The sequence below is a fragment of the Babylonia areolata genome, chromosome 19 (assembly GCF_041734735.1).
Source record: "Babylonia areolata isolate BAREFJ2019XMU chromosome 19, ASM4173473v1, whole genome shotgun sequence".
Lineage (NCBI taxonomy): Eukaryota > Metazoa > Mollusca > Gastropoda > Neogastropoda > Buccinidae > Babylonia > Babylonia areolata.
In genome coordinates this window covers 10484104-10500131 of record NC_134894.1, presented here as the reverse complement: position 1 = coordinate 10500131, position 16028 = coordinate 10484104, and the positions used below count along the sequence as shown (strand labels likewise).

The 16028-nt window shown below is 41.3% G+C and overlaps 1 protein-coding gene across 1 annotated transcript in view; it reads left to right on the top strand.

Annotated features, from left to right (window-relative positions):
- LOC143293438 (integrin beta pat-3-like) overlaps positions 1-15447 on the top strand; it is a 53826-nt gene extending 38379 nt beyond the window's left edge. Inside the window, exons 17-23 of the mRNA XM_076604291.1 lie at positions 647-807; positions 3028-3137; positions 5598-5690; positions 6954-7083; positions 8719-8835; positions 11266-11432; positions 13452-15447. Coding sequence (XP_076460406.1) covers positions 647-807; positions 3028-3137; positions 5598-5690; positions 6954-7083; positions 8719-8835; positions 11266-11432; positions 13452-13520 — 847 coding nt within the window. The 3' untranslated portion in view covers positions 13521-15447. The remainder of the gene's footprint in view (positions 1-646; positions 808-3027; positions 3138-5597; positions 5691-6953; positions 7084-8718; positions 8836-11265; positions 11433-13451) is intronic.
- Positions 15448-16028: the final 581 nt, after the last annotated feature.

The window sequence follows — 16028 nt, the reverse complement described above, 5'->3', positions numbered from 1 at the left end:
ATCTTAATCTGAAGCAGTCTGGTATAGAGTGAGAATTAAAAAAAAAAAGAGTTGCAGTCCTTGACGATGTTTAGGGATGATGCCAAAATATATTTTCTTGAACTTTTGTGATTTTCCTTCAAAGAAATATTGTTTTACCATAGAAAGTCTTACATTCTGAGGAGACTGAAAACTTGAAGAAAAACAACAACAAAAACAAAACCACCAGATATTCTACAAGTGATAGATATTAATTCATTGATTACTCTTTATACGGACACAGACTCTGTCAGCAACTTCCATGCTATGCATCACTACTCAGTCAGTTGTTTGTAGGTTTATTATAATTTTTGTTATTTTTACTTATTTTATTTTATTTTTTTTTTTTTTAAATAATTTTTTAAAAATATATTTATCTTATTTTATTTTATTTCTTCTTTTTTTGTTATTTTTTAATTTATTTATTTTATTTTATTTATTTTTATTGTTATTTATTTTTATTTTATGTTTTATTTTATTTTATTTATTTTATTTTCTCAAGGCCTGACTAAGTGGCAGATGTGGTGTAGCGTATATGGATTTGACCGAACGCAGTGACGCCTCCTTGAGTTACTGATACTGATACTGATACTGTGGGTGTGATGACTGTGTTTCCATGGTGTCACAGCAACGACACAGATGTGTGCTCGGGCCATGGGGAGTGCATCTGCGGGCAGTGCGAATGTTTCCCCATTGCCAACAACCCTAAAGAGACCTACACCAAGCAGCACTGCGAGTGCAATGACTACAGCTGTCCGAGCAGTGGGCCCGAAGGTCTCCTCTGCGGGGGTGAGTGTGCTGGTGTCACAGCTTAACTATCTCCATACGAACGGCGAGAGAAGACGTTAACAGCGTTTCACCCCAGTTACCATCATCAAAATATTGCAAGCGGAAGGCTCTTATACTGAAGAGGTGAATGTTGACAAACAATACCACAATTCTGACGACGGAAGCTAAAGGTTGGGTCATTCAGACACCCACTGGACATCCGAGGGGTCTGTGTAGAGGAGAAGAGTGGACTGGCCGTACTGAGTGAGTTAAAACAGCAGCCCCTTGCTGGGATTTTTTTTTTTATCCTTGGGGTCATTCTGCACTGGCCTTGAATGAAATGACCTCTTGGGTCATCATTTCTGATTAGTCAAGATCAACGCCTCCCTCTAGTTGGAAATTACCCCTTTACTATGGGTTTATTCAAGCTATTGAAAAAAAACAAAAACCAAAAACAAAACAAACAAGAGAGGCAAGGCCTTCAAGACTCACTTGTGATACACTTTAAAAAAAAAAAATCCAAGCTTTTTAGGTATTGAGTATAATTTCAAAATGTAATGTTTAAGATGAGAAAGATCAGTTTTAAGCAAATTAAGTCCCCTAGCATTAATTACAGAGTAATTTCCCTTTTTTACTATCTGCACCAAAACGTTTGCAAAATAAATAAAACTTCCATGCTTAGCAAAAGAAGTTCCTGTTTGAACAAAAAATGATAATAATGACTTCTCTTGTTGTTGGGTCAGAATATCAGATCAAAGTGCCAAGTTTAGATAATACAAAAAATATAAATATAACAGTAAATGCAGTTTGCATATAATTAGGCTTCATTTTCTATTTTTTGTGTGCCCATCCCAGAGGTGCGATATTGTTTTAAACAAGATGACTGGAAAGAACTGAATTTTTCCTATTTTTATGCCAAATTTGGTGTCAACTGACAAAGTATTTGCAGAGAAAATGTCAATGTTAAAGTTTACCACAGACACACAGACACACGGACACACACACACACACAGACAACCGAACACCGGGTTAAAACATAGACTCACTTTGTTTACACAAGTGAGTCAAAAAACAGAAGCAAGGTTGTCCTGGGCTAGCCTTTAGTCACCGCCCCCCCCCCCCCCCCTCACACACACACACCATTCTTCTCCTCTCCATTACAACTTTATGGAGGAAAATATGGAGGAATTCTACTTTGAGAGCCTATATTAAATTCTGACTGAGCCAAAATTTATCCCCAAGATGTAATTTCAAGCTTGCCTAGAATGACCCAATACCAATTATGAGAGGGCAGAGGGGCTAGGGGTGAAATCCATCTAGGTGGAGTCAGTGATGAAAGTAGGATTTGAACCCAGATCCCCACAGGGACTGTATTGGCAGTTGAGCGTCCTAACCATTTTGCGAGACCGGGGTTTGGACCCAGGTCCTGACAGGCGCCATAGCTTTCAGAGGATTTGCCGTTTTCCAGAAACATGGAGAGGTGTCGTTTTTCGCTGGGTATTCCTTCTTTGCTCTGCCTCTTGTCTCACCCTTTAGCAAAGCATGTTCTCTAAGTGGTTATACTTTTGTTACCCATGAAGAATGTGGCAGAATGGTTAAGACACTCATCTATCGACATTGTCTGTGAGGGTATTGGTTTGAATCCTGGTCTCTACGTTTGTGCACTGAAAAAGATCCCATGACAACATAAGTGTTGTCTTCTGGCAATATATATATATATGTAATAATAATAATAATAATGGTACTTATATAGCGCTGAATCTTGTGCATAAACAAATCTAAGCGCTTTCGCACCAGTCATTCTCACGCACGCATAACTCTAAAACTGGAGAAATTAAAGACAAGGAAGAGGCAGGGAAGGGAGGCTATTTTGGGAAGAGGTGGGTTTTAAGGCCAGACTTGAAAGAGCTGAGTGTGGAGACTTGACGAAGCGAAAGAGGAAGTTCATTCCAATTGCAAGGTCCAGAGACAGAGAAAGAACGGCGGCCAACAGTCGAGAGTTTGAATCGACATATATATGTGTGTGTGTGTGTGTGTGTGTGTGTGTGTGTGTGTGTGTACCTATATATAGAGATACATGCACTCAAGGCCTGACTAAGCGCACTGGGTTATACTGCTGGTAAGGCATCTGCCAAGCAAAAGGTGGGGTTGTGTATGATACAGATTTATCTGAATGCGGTGATGCCTCATTGAGCAGCTGAAACTGAAACTTGTTATCCATTATTTGTTTTCTCACCTCAGGACCATTCCACGGACGTTGTGACTGCGGCCAGTGTGACTGCTTTAAAGACTGGCAAGGGCCTGCCTGTGAATGCTCCACCAAAAACAAAACATGCATTGCTGCCAATGGGGTTGGTAGCAGAATCTGTTGAAACAGTCCTCTGTGTTTGTTTGTGTGTGTGAGAGAGAGAGAGAGAGAGAGAGAGAGAACACTGAACACTGAACTCTGTAATGTCAATAGCTTTACAGCCCTAATGACATGGGGGTTCATAATATAAATAACAACATGCATCAATAGTAATAGAGAGAGAGAGAGAGAGAGAGAGAGAGAGAGAGAGAGAGAGAGAGTGTGTGTGTGTGCGTGTGCGTGCATTATTTGTGTGAGTTTGTGTCTGTCTTTATGTATCACAGTGGAATGTGTGTGTGTGTGTGTGTGTGTGTGTGCGTGTGTGTGTGTGTGTGTGTGTGAGAGAGAGAGAGAGAGAGTGTGTGTGTGTGTGTGTGTGTGTGTGCGTGCATTATTATTTCCATGAGTTTGTGTCTGTCTTTATGTATTGCAGTGGAATGCGTGTGTGTGTGTGTGTGTGTGTGTGTGTGTGAGTGTGTGTGTGTGAGTGAGTGTGTGTGTGTGTGTGAGTGAGTGAGTGTGTGTGTGTGTGTGTGTGTGTGTGTGTGTGTGTGTGTGTGTGTGTGTGTGTGTGTTCATGCACATGCATGTGTGCTTCCATGTTTTTATGTGCAAATGAGCATAAATGAACTGTGTGTCTCTGTTCATGTGCTTGCTTGAGTGATTGCCTGCTTCCATGAATTATGGAAGCATGTGTGTATAACATTTGAGTGTACATGTCATAACAAAAAAGAAAGAGAGGCAAGGCCTTCAAGACTCACTTGTGATACACTTTAAAAAAAAATCTGATTGTTAAAATGTGTTCTGTATTTGTTATTATAAAGCTTCGGGTTAAAAAAAAAAAAAAAAAAAAGTCCTAACGGCAGATTTGAACCCCGCGTGTTTGGGTGAGAAGAAACTGTCTTACCCATTACACTATCGGGGCTCCTTAGCTGACGCTCAAAAATATAATATTTAAACATGCTTTTTTAAAGGGCGATAAATTGATTGTAGTATTCGCAGTGAGAATGCTGTTTAAATCATATTATTCTGATGTATCACTTTGTTTACACAAGTGAGTCAAAAAGAAAGAAAAAAAAAGAAGAAAGCGATTGCCGAGTAGCATTTCGTGTTCTTTAGAGATACTTTCCTTGGTGTATCTTTGTCACAGATCTCTTCTGCTTCTTCTTTTTCATTCATGGTTTGCGACTCCCATGTTCACTTGTAAAAATACACGAATGGGCCTTTACGTGTATGACCATTTTAACCCCAGCCAAGTGGGCAGCCATACCTCACTTTTGAGAGGGGTAAGGAGGTGGGGGTGGGGGGGGCATGCTGGGTATATGTTTGTATTCATATCCCACTGAATGCTAATATGAATTATGGGATCTCTAACATGTGTATTTGATCTTCTGCATGTGTATACACATGAAGGGGGGGTTCAGGCACTAGCAGGTCTGCACATCTGTTAACCTGGGAGATCGAAAAAATCTCTCCCTTTTTCACCAGGTGCCATGGCCGGGATTTGAACCCGGGACCCTCAGATTGAAAGTCCAGTGATGGGTGCAATAGCCGAGTGGTTAAAGCGTTGGACTTTCAGTCTGAGGGTCCCGGGTTCAAATCACGGTGACGGCGCCTGGTGGGTAAAGGGTGGAGATTTTTACGATCTCCCAGGTCAACATATGTGCAGACCTGCTGGTGCCTGAACCCCCTTCGTGTGTAAATGCATGCAGAAGATCAAATGTGCACGTTAAAGATCCTGTAATCCATGTCAGCATTCGGTGGGTTATGGAAACAAGAACATACCCAGCATGCACATCCCTGAAAGCGGAGTATGGCTGCCTACATGGCAGGGTAAAAACGGTCATGCACGTAAAAGCCCACTCGTGTACATGCAAGTGAACGTGGGAGTTGCAGCCCACGAACGCAGAAGAAGACAGTCCAGTGCTTTAACCGCTTGGCTGTTGTGCTCGTCATCCACAGAGTCCTGACTGAGCTGTCACCCTTGGATCACAGCCCTTTTGAGACTTGAGATTATTTTTGTTTGTGTGCGCTCAAATGCATGGACATAGCATGCATGCATGTGGAGACACGCACACACACACATGCACACACACACACACACACACACATGCATGTACATGTGCATATGCAAACACACACTCACATGCACACACACTCACACACACACACACACACACACACACACACACAGATGCAAACAGACATAGACACATTCATACACACAAACATACAGATACACTGCTTTAGAAAAAAAAAAAAAATCTGCCTCTCAATTGGGAGTGTGGGAGGGAGAGGTGGGAGCAGGGATTGGAGGGGTTTGGGGGTGGGGATGGGGGCTAAGCATTGTTGCCTTCCTCAGTCATGCTTGTTCATCAGCGTTGAACCTGTCTCTCTCTCTCTCTCACACACACACACACACGTGTATAATTCTGTGTAACGTTGATGTTTCTGTGTCCCCCAGGAATTGTGCAACGGCTATGGCGAGTGTGTCTGTGGCCGCTGTATCTGTTTCAAGAACACGGACTACATGGGACCTACCTGTGAGGCATGCCCGGTAATTTCCCTGTTATTTTTGCTCCTGATTCCATGTGACGGTGTGATGTGCTCCAAATGCAGTGCGTAGCCATTAATTTGTAGGTTCAAACAGAGTTTGGAGTGCAGTGGTTGCCCAGTGGGTAAAGCGTTTTGCCTTGGAAGCAAGAGAACCTGAGCGTGTGCGATAAAAAGAAAACAAACAGTACAGTACAGTACAATACGATGCGATGTGATCCAATCCAGTCCATTCCAATGCAGTGCAATGCAGTGCAATGCAATACAGTGCAGTACAATTTGTGTGACAGTCCATCCTGAAATGAAGTAATCAGTCCCTTTCACACACTCCTTGACCCAAAGAAGAATCACAATGGCTGCATTGATCTCCAGTCGTTTCAAGTGTCATGAGAGTCACTTTCCAATGTGTCTCACTGGAGTTAAGGAAATGGGCTCAAGGAGATGTGAATTATGTGATTCAGGATTTGGGTTGATTCTGATTCTGTGGTTGATTTTCAGTTGTGGAAAATATAAATTTAGATGTTAAAATTATCCAGAAGTAAGAGAGACCCACCTTCCACTTCTGTCCTTTTTTTTTTTTTTTTTTTTTTTTTTTTGCTGCAGTAGTTTCTTCACGGTCGCTAAATGTGTGATAGAATAGTGATGCCATCATTTTCATTCCCCTCCAAAATACTGGAATGAGACAACCATGTGTTTGTTCTGTATTGTCTGTTTATTCAGTGCAGTATATCCAGGATCAAAAGGCTATGCCAGTCTTGAATAAAAAGCTAATTTGTGTTTGCACATTTCTTCTGTCATTGCTGCTGTGTAAACATTTGCCCTTATACAAATCATTTGACATGTTCACACAGCAATCCTAGGAACAAACCTAGACACTTTCTCAAAAAAAAGGGACAGTCGCCAGTATTTTCTCCCCCTCCACTAGACCTTGAGTGGTGGTCTGGACGCTAATCATTTGGATGAGACAATAAACCAAGGTCTTATGTGCAGCATGCATTTAGCGCACGTAAAAGAACCCACGGCAACTAAAGGGTTGTCCCCTGGCAAAATTCTGCAGAAAAATCCATTACGATAGGAAAACAAATAAAATTGCAGGCAGAAAAAACCCCACAAAATAATGGGTGGTGCTCTCATTGTAGTGACGTGCTCTCCCTGGGGAGAACAGTCCAAATTTCACACAGAGAAATCTGTTGTGACAAAAAGAGTAATATAGTACAATGCAATGCAATGCAATGCAGTGCAATGCAGTATTGTACTCTTTGCGCAGAACTGCCCCAGCAAGTGCAGCCAGTACCGGGACTGTGCTCAGTGTCGGGCTTTCCACACTGGCAAGTACACTGACGACCAGTGCGATACGGAGTGCAAAGAGGAAATCACCCTGGTTGATGAACTGAAAGGTGAGTGCTCTTGTATCAGTGTAACAGACTTCTTTTGGTCTCATGCCTGCAAATCACCAAGGTTGATGAACTGAAAGGTGAGTGCTCTTGTATCAGTGTGACAGACTTCTTTGGGTCTCATGCCTGCAAATCACCAAGGTTGATGAACTGAAAGGTGAGTGCTCTTGTGTGACAGACTTCTTTGGGTCTCATGCCTGCAAATCACCAAGGTTGATGAACTGAAAGGTGAGTGCTCTTGTATCAGTGTGACAGACTTCTTTGGGTCTCCTCTTGTTGTGTAGAACAAGCCAAATGTTTGCATGCATGCATGTGTATCGTTTTGGAGATAAACAGATTTCTTTTGTCTCCTCCATGTTGTCATCCGAACAAGTAAACAAGGAAGCAAGTGAACATCGAAGCAAACAACTAACCCCACAAGTCAACCCATCAGTCAACTAAATGAAATGAACAAGGGAGTGAGGAAGCAAAGTTCATGAATTCATGAAAGCATAACAAAGGGGCAAATAAGCAAAGAATCTGAAAGCAGAACAAAGGAACAAATAAGCAAACTACATGAAAGCAGACCAGAGGTTCAAAAAAGCAAAGTACATGATAGCAGAAAGAAAGGGACAGATACACAAAGGATATGAAAGCATTTTTGTTTTGCTGCTGAGGGGTGGGGGCAGGGGTATTCCACACTTTTAACCCAAGTCGCAGTTTTTGACCTTTCAACTGTGATGTTATGTGGTAAAAAAGTTACATTTGTTTAACCTGAAAGTTTTCCTTTTACATAATGATTGATGTCTGTGTAGACGCTAGGGAAAGGTTTGCACTTTATTCCTTTATTTATTTAAAAACATATTTTGTTATTTCCCTTTTGCCTGAACAATGTTACATTATCTTATTTGATATATACCAACCAAGGGTGTATGGGTTATTCATTTGTCTTTATTTTGCTAGTGCCTTAAACATCTTATTTTATTTTCCATGGTGTTTTGCTATATTGTTTAGTGCTGGATGGTGGCACTACAAAACATCTGCTGTTGTTAACTGCTATGTTTTGCATGATACAGTGACTGTAGTGTCCAGGCTGAACATGACACTTGTGGTTTTAAATACCTGTCTGGTGGCAGTGCTGCCACTGACGCCTCAACCACTCGACTGAAGATGGTCATTATGTTTTTTGTTTTTTTTATTTGTTGATGAGCATTTGAATGAGCCAAAAGAAAAAAAATTCTCATTTCATTGTCTGAAGCAGACAGTAAAGTCTTTTGAATTGAACTGAATTGAATTAACTTGAAACAGCAGAACAAAGGAACAAATAAAAGTACATGAAAAACGAAACAAAAAGCAAAACAGACAGTTGTGCAAATGCTCACAGTGGGTTGAAAACTTTTTCTAAAGTGTGCATGCGGATGTGTTTGTTTGTGCATCTGCTCCTGTGTGTGTGTGTGTGTGTGTGTGTGTGTGTGTGTGTGTGTGTTTGAATGTAAATATCGTGTGTGCACATGTGTATGTGCTCTCTCTCTCTCTGTCTCTATCTTATATATACCTCTCTCTGTATATCTACATTTGTGTATATGTATAGCGCTTATTGAATTAGTTACAGTTACACCCTTTGAAAGCGATTGATCAGCCATGTTTCTTTTTTTGCAGTAACCAGTGATCGTGTGACCAAGTGTGATTTCCGTGATACTGACAAGTGCTTGTTCCACTTCACCTATGAGTATGATCAAGATAACAATGCCATCATCAAAGTCCAAAGAACTAAAGGTTGGTATTGCTGATGTTTTGTACCATTTCCAGTCAGCAGTTTTCTGTTGCTTTGTGTCAGTTTCATAGTTTATTGTTTCAGTTACTGCATCTTCAATTATGGTAACTGAATAAACTTTGTGGGTCTTATTAAATGGTGCTTCTGTTTACTTTTGTCCTCTGCATGCTTCATAATACCCTAAAGTTTTGTGCCATTACTACTGCATCTTTATTGATTGTAACAGAGTGAATTCTGTGGGTCTTATTACATGGCACTCTTTAATTACTTTAGTCCTCAGTATGTTATGTAATACCCTAAAATTTTTATGCCATAATTACTTCACCTTTATTGATAGTAGCAGAATAAATTGTGTGGGTCTTATTACATGGCACTCTTTTTTTTTAAACCTTTGTCATCTGTATACTTCATAATAATCTATAAGTTTTGTGCCTTGCACCTGACCCAATTCTTTTCTCCCCACCTGTATGTCTGCTACTGATTTTCAATTTTAGTTTCAAGGAAGCGTCACAGCATGCGGTCTGATCCGTATATGCTTATTTCTGAATCAAAAGTGAACTTACTTGCATGTGTTGCTCGCTCTTCAGAGTGTTTTTCGCCAGAGGACTGATTATGACACTCCCTCTTCAGAGTGTTTTTAGCCAGAGGACTGAGTATGACACTCCCTCTTCTTAATGTTTTTAGCCAGAGGACTGAGTATGACACTCCCTCTTCAGAGTGTTTTTAGCCAGAGGACTGCGTATGATGCTCCCTCTTCAGAGTGTTTTTAGCCAGAGGACTGATTATGACGCTTCCTCTTCAAAATGTTTTAGCCAGAGGACTGAGTATGATGCTCCCTCTTCAGAGTGTTTTTAGCCAGAGGACTGATTATGATGCTCCCTCTTCAGAGTGTTTTTAGCCAGAGGACTGAGTGTGACGCTTTCTCTTCAGAGTGTTTTTAGCCAGAGGACTGATTATGACGCCCCCTCTTCAGAGTGTTTTTAGCCAGAGGACTGAGTATGATGCTCCCTCTTCAGAGTGTTTTTAGCCAGAGGACTGATTATGATGCTCCCTCTTCAGAGTGTTTTTAGCCAGAGGACTGAGTGTGACGCTTTCTCTTCAGAGTGTTTTTAGCCAGAGGACTGATTATGACGCCCCCTCTTCAGAGTGTTTTTAGCCAGAGGACTGAGTATGATGCTCCCTCTTCAGAGTGTTTTTAGCCAGAGGACTGATTATGATGCTCCCTCTTCAGAGTGTTTTTAGCCAGAGGACTGAGTGTGACGCTTTCTCTTCAGAGTGTTTTTAGCCAGAGGACTGAGTGTGACGCTTTCTCTTCAGAGTGTTTTTAGCCAGAGGACTGATTATGACGCCCCCTCTTCAGAGTGTTTTTAGCCAGAGGACTGATTATGACGCCCCCTCTTCAGAGTGTTTTTAGCCAGAGGACTGATTATTATGCTCCCTCTCTTAATGTTTTTAGCCAGAGGACTGATTATGATGCTCCCTTTTCTTAATGTTTTAATCAGAGGACTGATTATGACACTCCCTCTTCAGAGTGTTTTTAGCCAGAGGACTGCGTATGATGCTCCCTCTTCAGAGTGTTTTTAGCCAGAGGACTGAGTATGACGCTCCCTCTTCAAAATGTTTTAGCCAGAGGACTGAGCATGACGCTCCCTTTTCTGAATGTTTTCAGCCAGAGGACCGAGGTGTGACGCTTTCTCTTCAGAATGTTTTTAGCCAGAGGACTGAGTATATGATGCTCCCTCTTCAGAGTGTTTTAGCCAGAGGACTGAGTGTGACGCTTTCTCTTCAGAATGTTTTTAGCCAGAGGACTGAGTATATGATGCTCCCTCTTCAGAGTGTTTTAGCCAGAGGACTGAGCATGACGCTCCCTTTTCTGAATGTTTTCAGCCAGAGGACCGAGGTGTGACGCTTTCTCTTCAGAATGTTTTTAGCCAGAGGACTGAGTATATGATGCTCCCTCTTCAGAGTGTTTTAGCCAGAGGACTGAGTATGACGCTCCCTCTTCAGAATGTTTTTAGCCAGAGGACTGATTATGATGCTCCCTCTTCAGAGTGTTTTAGCCAGAGGACTGAGTATGATGCTCCCTTTTCTGAATGTTTTCAGCCAGAGGACTGAGGTGTGACGCTTTCTCTTCAGAATGTTTTTAGCCAGAGGACTGAGTATGATGCTCCCTCTTCAGAATGTTTTTAGCCAGAGGACTGATTATGATGCTCCCTCTTCAGAGTGTTTTAGCCAGAGGACTGATTATGATGCTCCCTCTTCCCAATGTATTTACCAGAGGATTTACGGTCTAATGTGGACCTGTGAGACGCTCTCCCTTCAGAATGTTTTTAGCCACAGGACTGAATGTCTGATGTGGACCTGTGTCCCTTTAGTTTTTTTGCCATAGGACTGACCATCTAAAGTGGACCTGTGTGATGCTCTGCCTTCAGAATGCCCCGAGGAGGTGAACCTGGGTCTGATCCTGGGGCCTGTGGTGGCTGGCATCGTCATCATCCCTCTTCTCCTCCTCTGCATCTTCATCTTCATCCGCAACCGCCGTGACGCTGCCGAGTTTGCCCGCTTCATGAAAGAGAAGGATAAAGCACGATGGGAATCGGTGAGTGTTGTTTGCGCTTGTCACTGTTGTGTCATCATTAAAGTATAGTTCTGATGGTCGCAATAACCAAGTGGTTAAAGTGTTTGACTTTCAGTCTGAGAGTCCATGGTTCGAATCTCGGTAATGGCTCCTAGTGGGTAAAGGGTGGAGATTTTTTTGCTGATCTCCCAGGTCAACATATGTGTAGACCTGCTAGTGCCTGAACCCTCTTCGTGGGTAGATGCATGCAGAAGATCAAATAAGCACGTTAAAAATCCTTTTGTCCATGTCAGCGTTCGATGAGTTATGGAAACAAGAACATACCCAGCTTGCACACCCCTGAAAACGGAGTATGGCTGCCTACATGGCAGGATAAAAACAGTCATACACATAAAAGCCCACTTGTGTATATACAAGTGAACGTGGGAGGTGCAGCCCACGAATGAAGAAGGAGAAACTATAGTTCTGAAAATCAAAGTTAGCCCACATTAATAATTTCCTTTCCAGCAGGCTCAGCGTCTTGAACATGCGTGCTTAGAAGCGGGGAAAAAAGACCTGGATGATTACAGCAGAGCTGCCATTTTAAAAACTTTTTTTGTTTTGTTTTAAATGATTATAATTCAGTTTTCATTTGCATGCTTGTTGTGTTGTTCTTTTTATTGTTGCAAGACAGTATGAGTCTATATGTGTGAGAATGTAAGTCTCCCCCCGCCCCCTCCCTCCCCCTTTCTTTTTCTCTACATGTTTACATGATCTCCTTATACAGGGGAATGTATCCATTTGGCCGGTCTGTTCGTCTTGTTTGTCTGTCTGTCCAGTTCATCTATGTGTCACTTTGATCTCCCTCCTGTCAGTGTTGTCAGTCATGGATCTCTAACCACACCCATGATTTTGTTTCAGCTGATGGATCTGAAAACGTATCACTACACATCACTTAAAATGTCTCCCAGATTTTTTAGGCAGTTGAGAGTGAATCCATCATTTACTGAAAAAAGGAAAACGGGTAACAGAAATTATGAAGTGAAGCGACTGTCCAGTTGTCCTGAGAAACTGTTTACTTGACTCCTCGTGTGAAATATCAGAGTTGAAAGATCAAGAGATACAGAGATTGCTGGATTGAACCAGAGCATAGCTGTGTCCCCCCCCCCACCCCCTGACTCTCTGTTCTCAGTGTGTTAGTTCAGGTTGTGAGTGTTATGACCATGAGATAAAAACAACAAACACAAACACAACAACTTTGCATCACTTAACTGCTCAAACTTTTGTTGTTGTTGTTTGGTGGTTTTTTTTGTTTTGTTTTTGTATTTTGAATGGTCCCCGCTTTCTCTGCGAAGTCCTAGACACAGTGAATATGAATTCACTCTGCCCCATTGGCCGTCAAAGACTATAGGATCGTTTAATCTCCAACTTTCATTTTGTGACAACTTCAAAATAATTCAAGAATGATATGACAGGAACAAATAAGAAATGAACGGTTTACATTATTCAAAGAAAATTATTTCTTAACTGCTTATTGTTCAAGCATTTTTATTATTCAAAAGTAAAAAATCAAATGTTTTTATTATTCAAAAGTTTATTTTTCACAAGTTTAGACTGCAGACATCTTTATATTTTAAAACCTTTTCAAGAGGTGGTTATTATGCCTAAGTATATTTTAATGGAAAACTTTTATTATTTTTTTTCCGACATTTTGTTTCGGACTAAGGCATACAGATAAAAGTATAATTTTGCACACTGGGAAGTCACAGTAGTATATTGCTCTGAATATCAGTAATTCCACATCAGGATAAGTATGGATAGAACAGTAAATATTAATTCAGACTTTGATCTATCTGTATGATAATTAGAACGCCCAGTTTACAATGATATAGTAATGACAAAATTTCAAACATCTGTTCACAAATTGATTCCATGGTATTACAATACAATGCCCAGTTTACATCAAAATTATATGGACAGAACAATGAGTATTCATTCCCACATTGATTCCATGTGATATTACAATGCTTGGCTCTTTACTTTTTTCTTGTTTTGTTTCAGGAATCGAACCCCATTTACAGAGATCCCAAGACAACCTTCAAGAATCCAACTTACAAAGGAGGCAACTGAAAACAGAAAACTGTATGCTGCTGTTGCTGCATATGTGTGGAAGAAAGTGAACAGGCGTGTGAATGCTTTGGATATGTGTTTCCTCTGGATGCAAGCTTCTTGTGTGTGTGTGTGTGTGTGTGTGTGTGTGTGTGTGTGTGTGTGTGTGTGTTTGCTTTGTGTCTGTGTCTGTGTGTGTACACAATTGTGCACATTAGAATACACATAATCATTACTCGTAACACATCCCAGGCATACACACATGTTTGATCAATGGTTGATTCTCTCATGTCAGCAGGTTGGTACACAAAGTATTCTTGGAGGCAGGTTTTTAAAAGATCTTTAAGAAAAAAAAAAGTTCTGGTGCATACAAACTTGTATTTAAAAAGCAGCATCCCAAATTACAACCTACCTCAAGCTTTCAACAACAGCCAAAAAAAGAAAAAGAAAAAAAAAAGAAGTCAGTCACGAATACTAATTGTTGCTTGGAAAATCCTGATAAACATATCTCATTGTACAAGAGACTGTGTAAGAGTCCAGACTGATAGCAGTGTAGTAATGACAGTATTCAGCGTGCATTGTTCTTTGCTATGGTTGTGCTATGTATGATACAGCATTGCTATATTACGATGTTAATCAGCAGAATATGTTAGTCATGTCTCTTCCGTATGGCTTTGTGTGCATGAGCTGCAGCAGTGCATGACAAACGAAACCAGTAGATGCTGTTGTTGTTGTTGTTTTTTTATGTGCTTTGTTTTCCATAGTTGATGCATTTATTGTGATGTTTTAAATGATGTTTGCTGTTGCACAATTTTTATTACTGATGATAGAGGAGTTGTTGGTTTTTTTATGTGTGTGTGTGTGTGTGTGTGTGTGTGTGTGTGTGTGTGTGTGTGCTGCAGATGAAATAAGAACAAGAAAACTATAAATGTTCCACTCCCTGTATGATTATGTCCATGAACATGTTTTACAATTTTACTGAAATATATAAAGACCACTGCACTTTGGTAAGTACAAAGAGCTTGTGCTGGCTTTACTGAACAATTATGTTCCTTTTTTAATGAATCCTATTTGAAACAACAGACCCCATTTCAAGAAATATGTGTGACTACTGCTGCCATTATACTTTTGAAATGCCTGAAACAGTTGTTGATTATATCATGTGTTTACAGTAAAAGTGGACTTATCACTGGGTGTGTATAGATGACATAACAACACAGAGTCATTTGTTTATTCACCCTCTGCCAGGTTTGTGCTTTGTGTGTGTTCAGTGAATCATTCAAATTCAGATCAAGTCAGCACAGATTAATTCTAACCCAAGGTTTTTCGTTATATCATGTTTATGGTAAAATCAGACTCATCACTTGGTGGGTGCAAAGGTGAGTGCATTGTAGGCGGCAGAGTTGTTGAGTTCATGCAATGACCTACTGGCTTGTGTTCTTAGGATCAAGTTAGTCAGTGCTGAGATCGTAGTGTTGGGAAGGTTTGGTTTTGTTAGAGGCGGTGGAGTCCTGGTCAGTGCAGACCATTGAAGTGGAGTTTTAACCTTTTGGCAAAAAGTCCTCACAGGTCCAGTTGTTCAGGCATTGGGTCTTGGTTCTGTGAAGGCTGCGTTGTTCTAGACAGAGAGTTCTGGATGTCTTGGTGGGAGGTCCGTCCAGCATTCCAGGGGGGAGCCCTGGCTGTCAAAAAAGGGGTGAAATCATGGCTGGTGTTCATGGTGAAATCATGGCTGGTGTTCGTGGCTGGTGTTCGTGGTGAAATCATGGCTGGTGTTCGTGGTGAAATCATGGCTGGTGTTCGTGGTGAAATCATGGCTGGTGTTCGTGGTGAAATCATGGCTGGTGTTCGTGGTGAAATCATGGCTGGTGTTCGTGGTGAAATCATGGCTGGTGTTCGTGGTGAAATCATGGCTGGTGTTCGTGGTGAAATCATGGCTGGTGTTTGTGGTGAATCATGCTTGGTGAAATCATGAAATCATGGCTGGTGTTCATGGTGAAATCATGGCTGGTGTTCATGGTGAAATCATGGCTGGTGTTCGTGGTGAAATCATGGCTGGTGTTCGTGGCTGGTGTTCGTGGTGAAATCATGGCTGGTGTTCATGGTGAAATCATGGCTGGTGTTCGTGGTGAAATCATGGCTGTTCTTCCGGTGTTCCAAGGGGTGGGGTGGGGAGGAGTCCTGCATTGCATACCCTGTGTCATCCTATATATTCTTCAAATTATTTCTCTGTTGCCACCCACACAGGGATGACATGGCTGTATACATGTGCATACCAACACAAGGCTGTTGAAAACAATACAGGGTTCATCGCATGGCATGTAATCCCTCTCCCTGTTGTTCACTGTCATGAACTGTGATTTGTCCTGCAGTGAATCATATTCATCAACTGAAAGGGGAAGTTCAATAGTAGTGCATTTCCTCATTGTCGTTACTATTCTTGATACTTGCCTAATCACAGCCATTGTTTCGTCCTCATGTTTATGTCTGCTTGTCTTTTGCCTCCTCCCTTACACTTCAGGGACAACA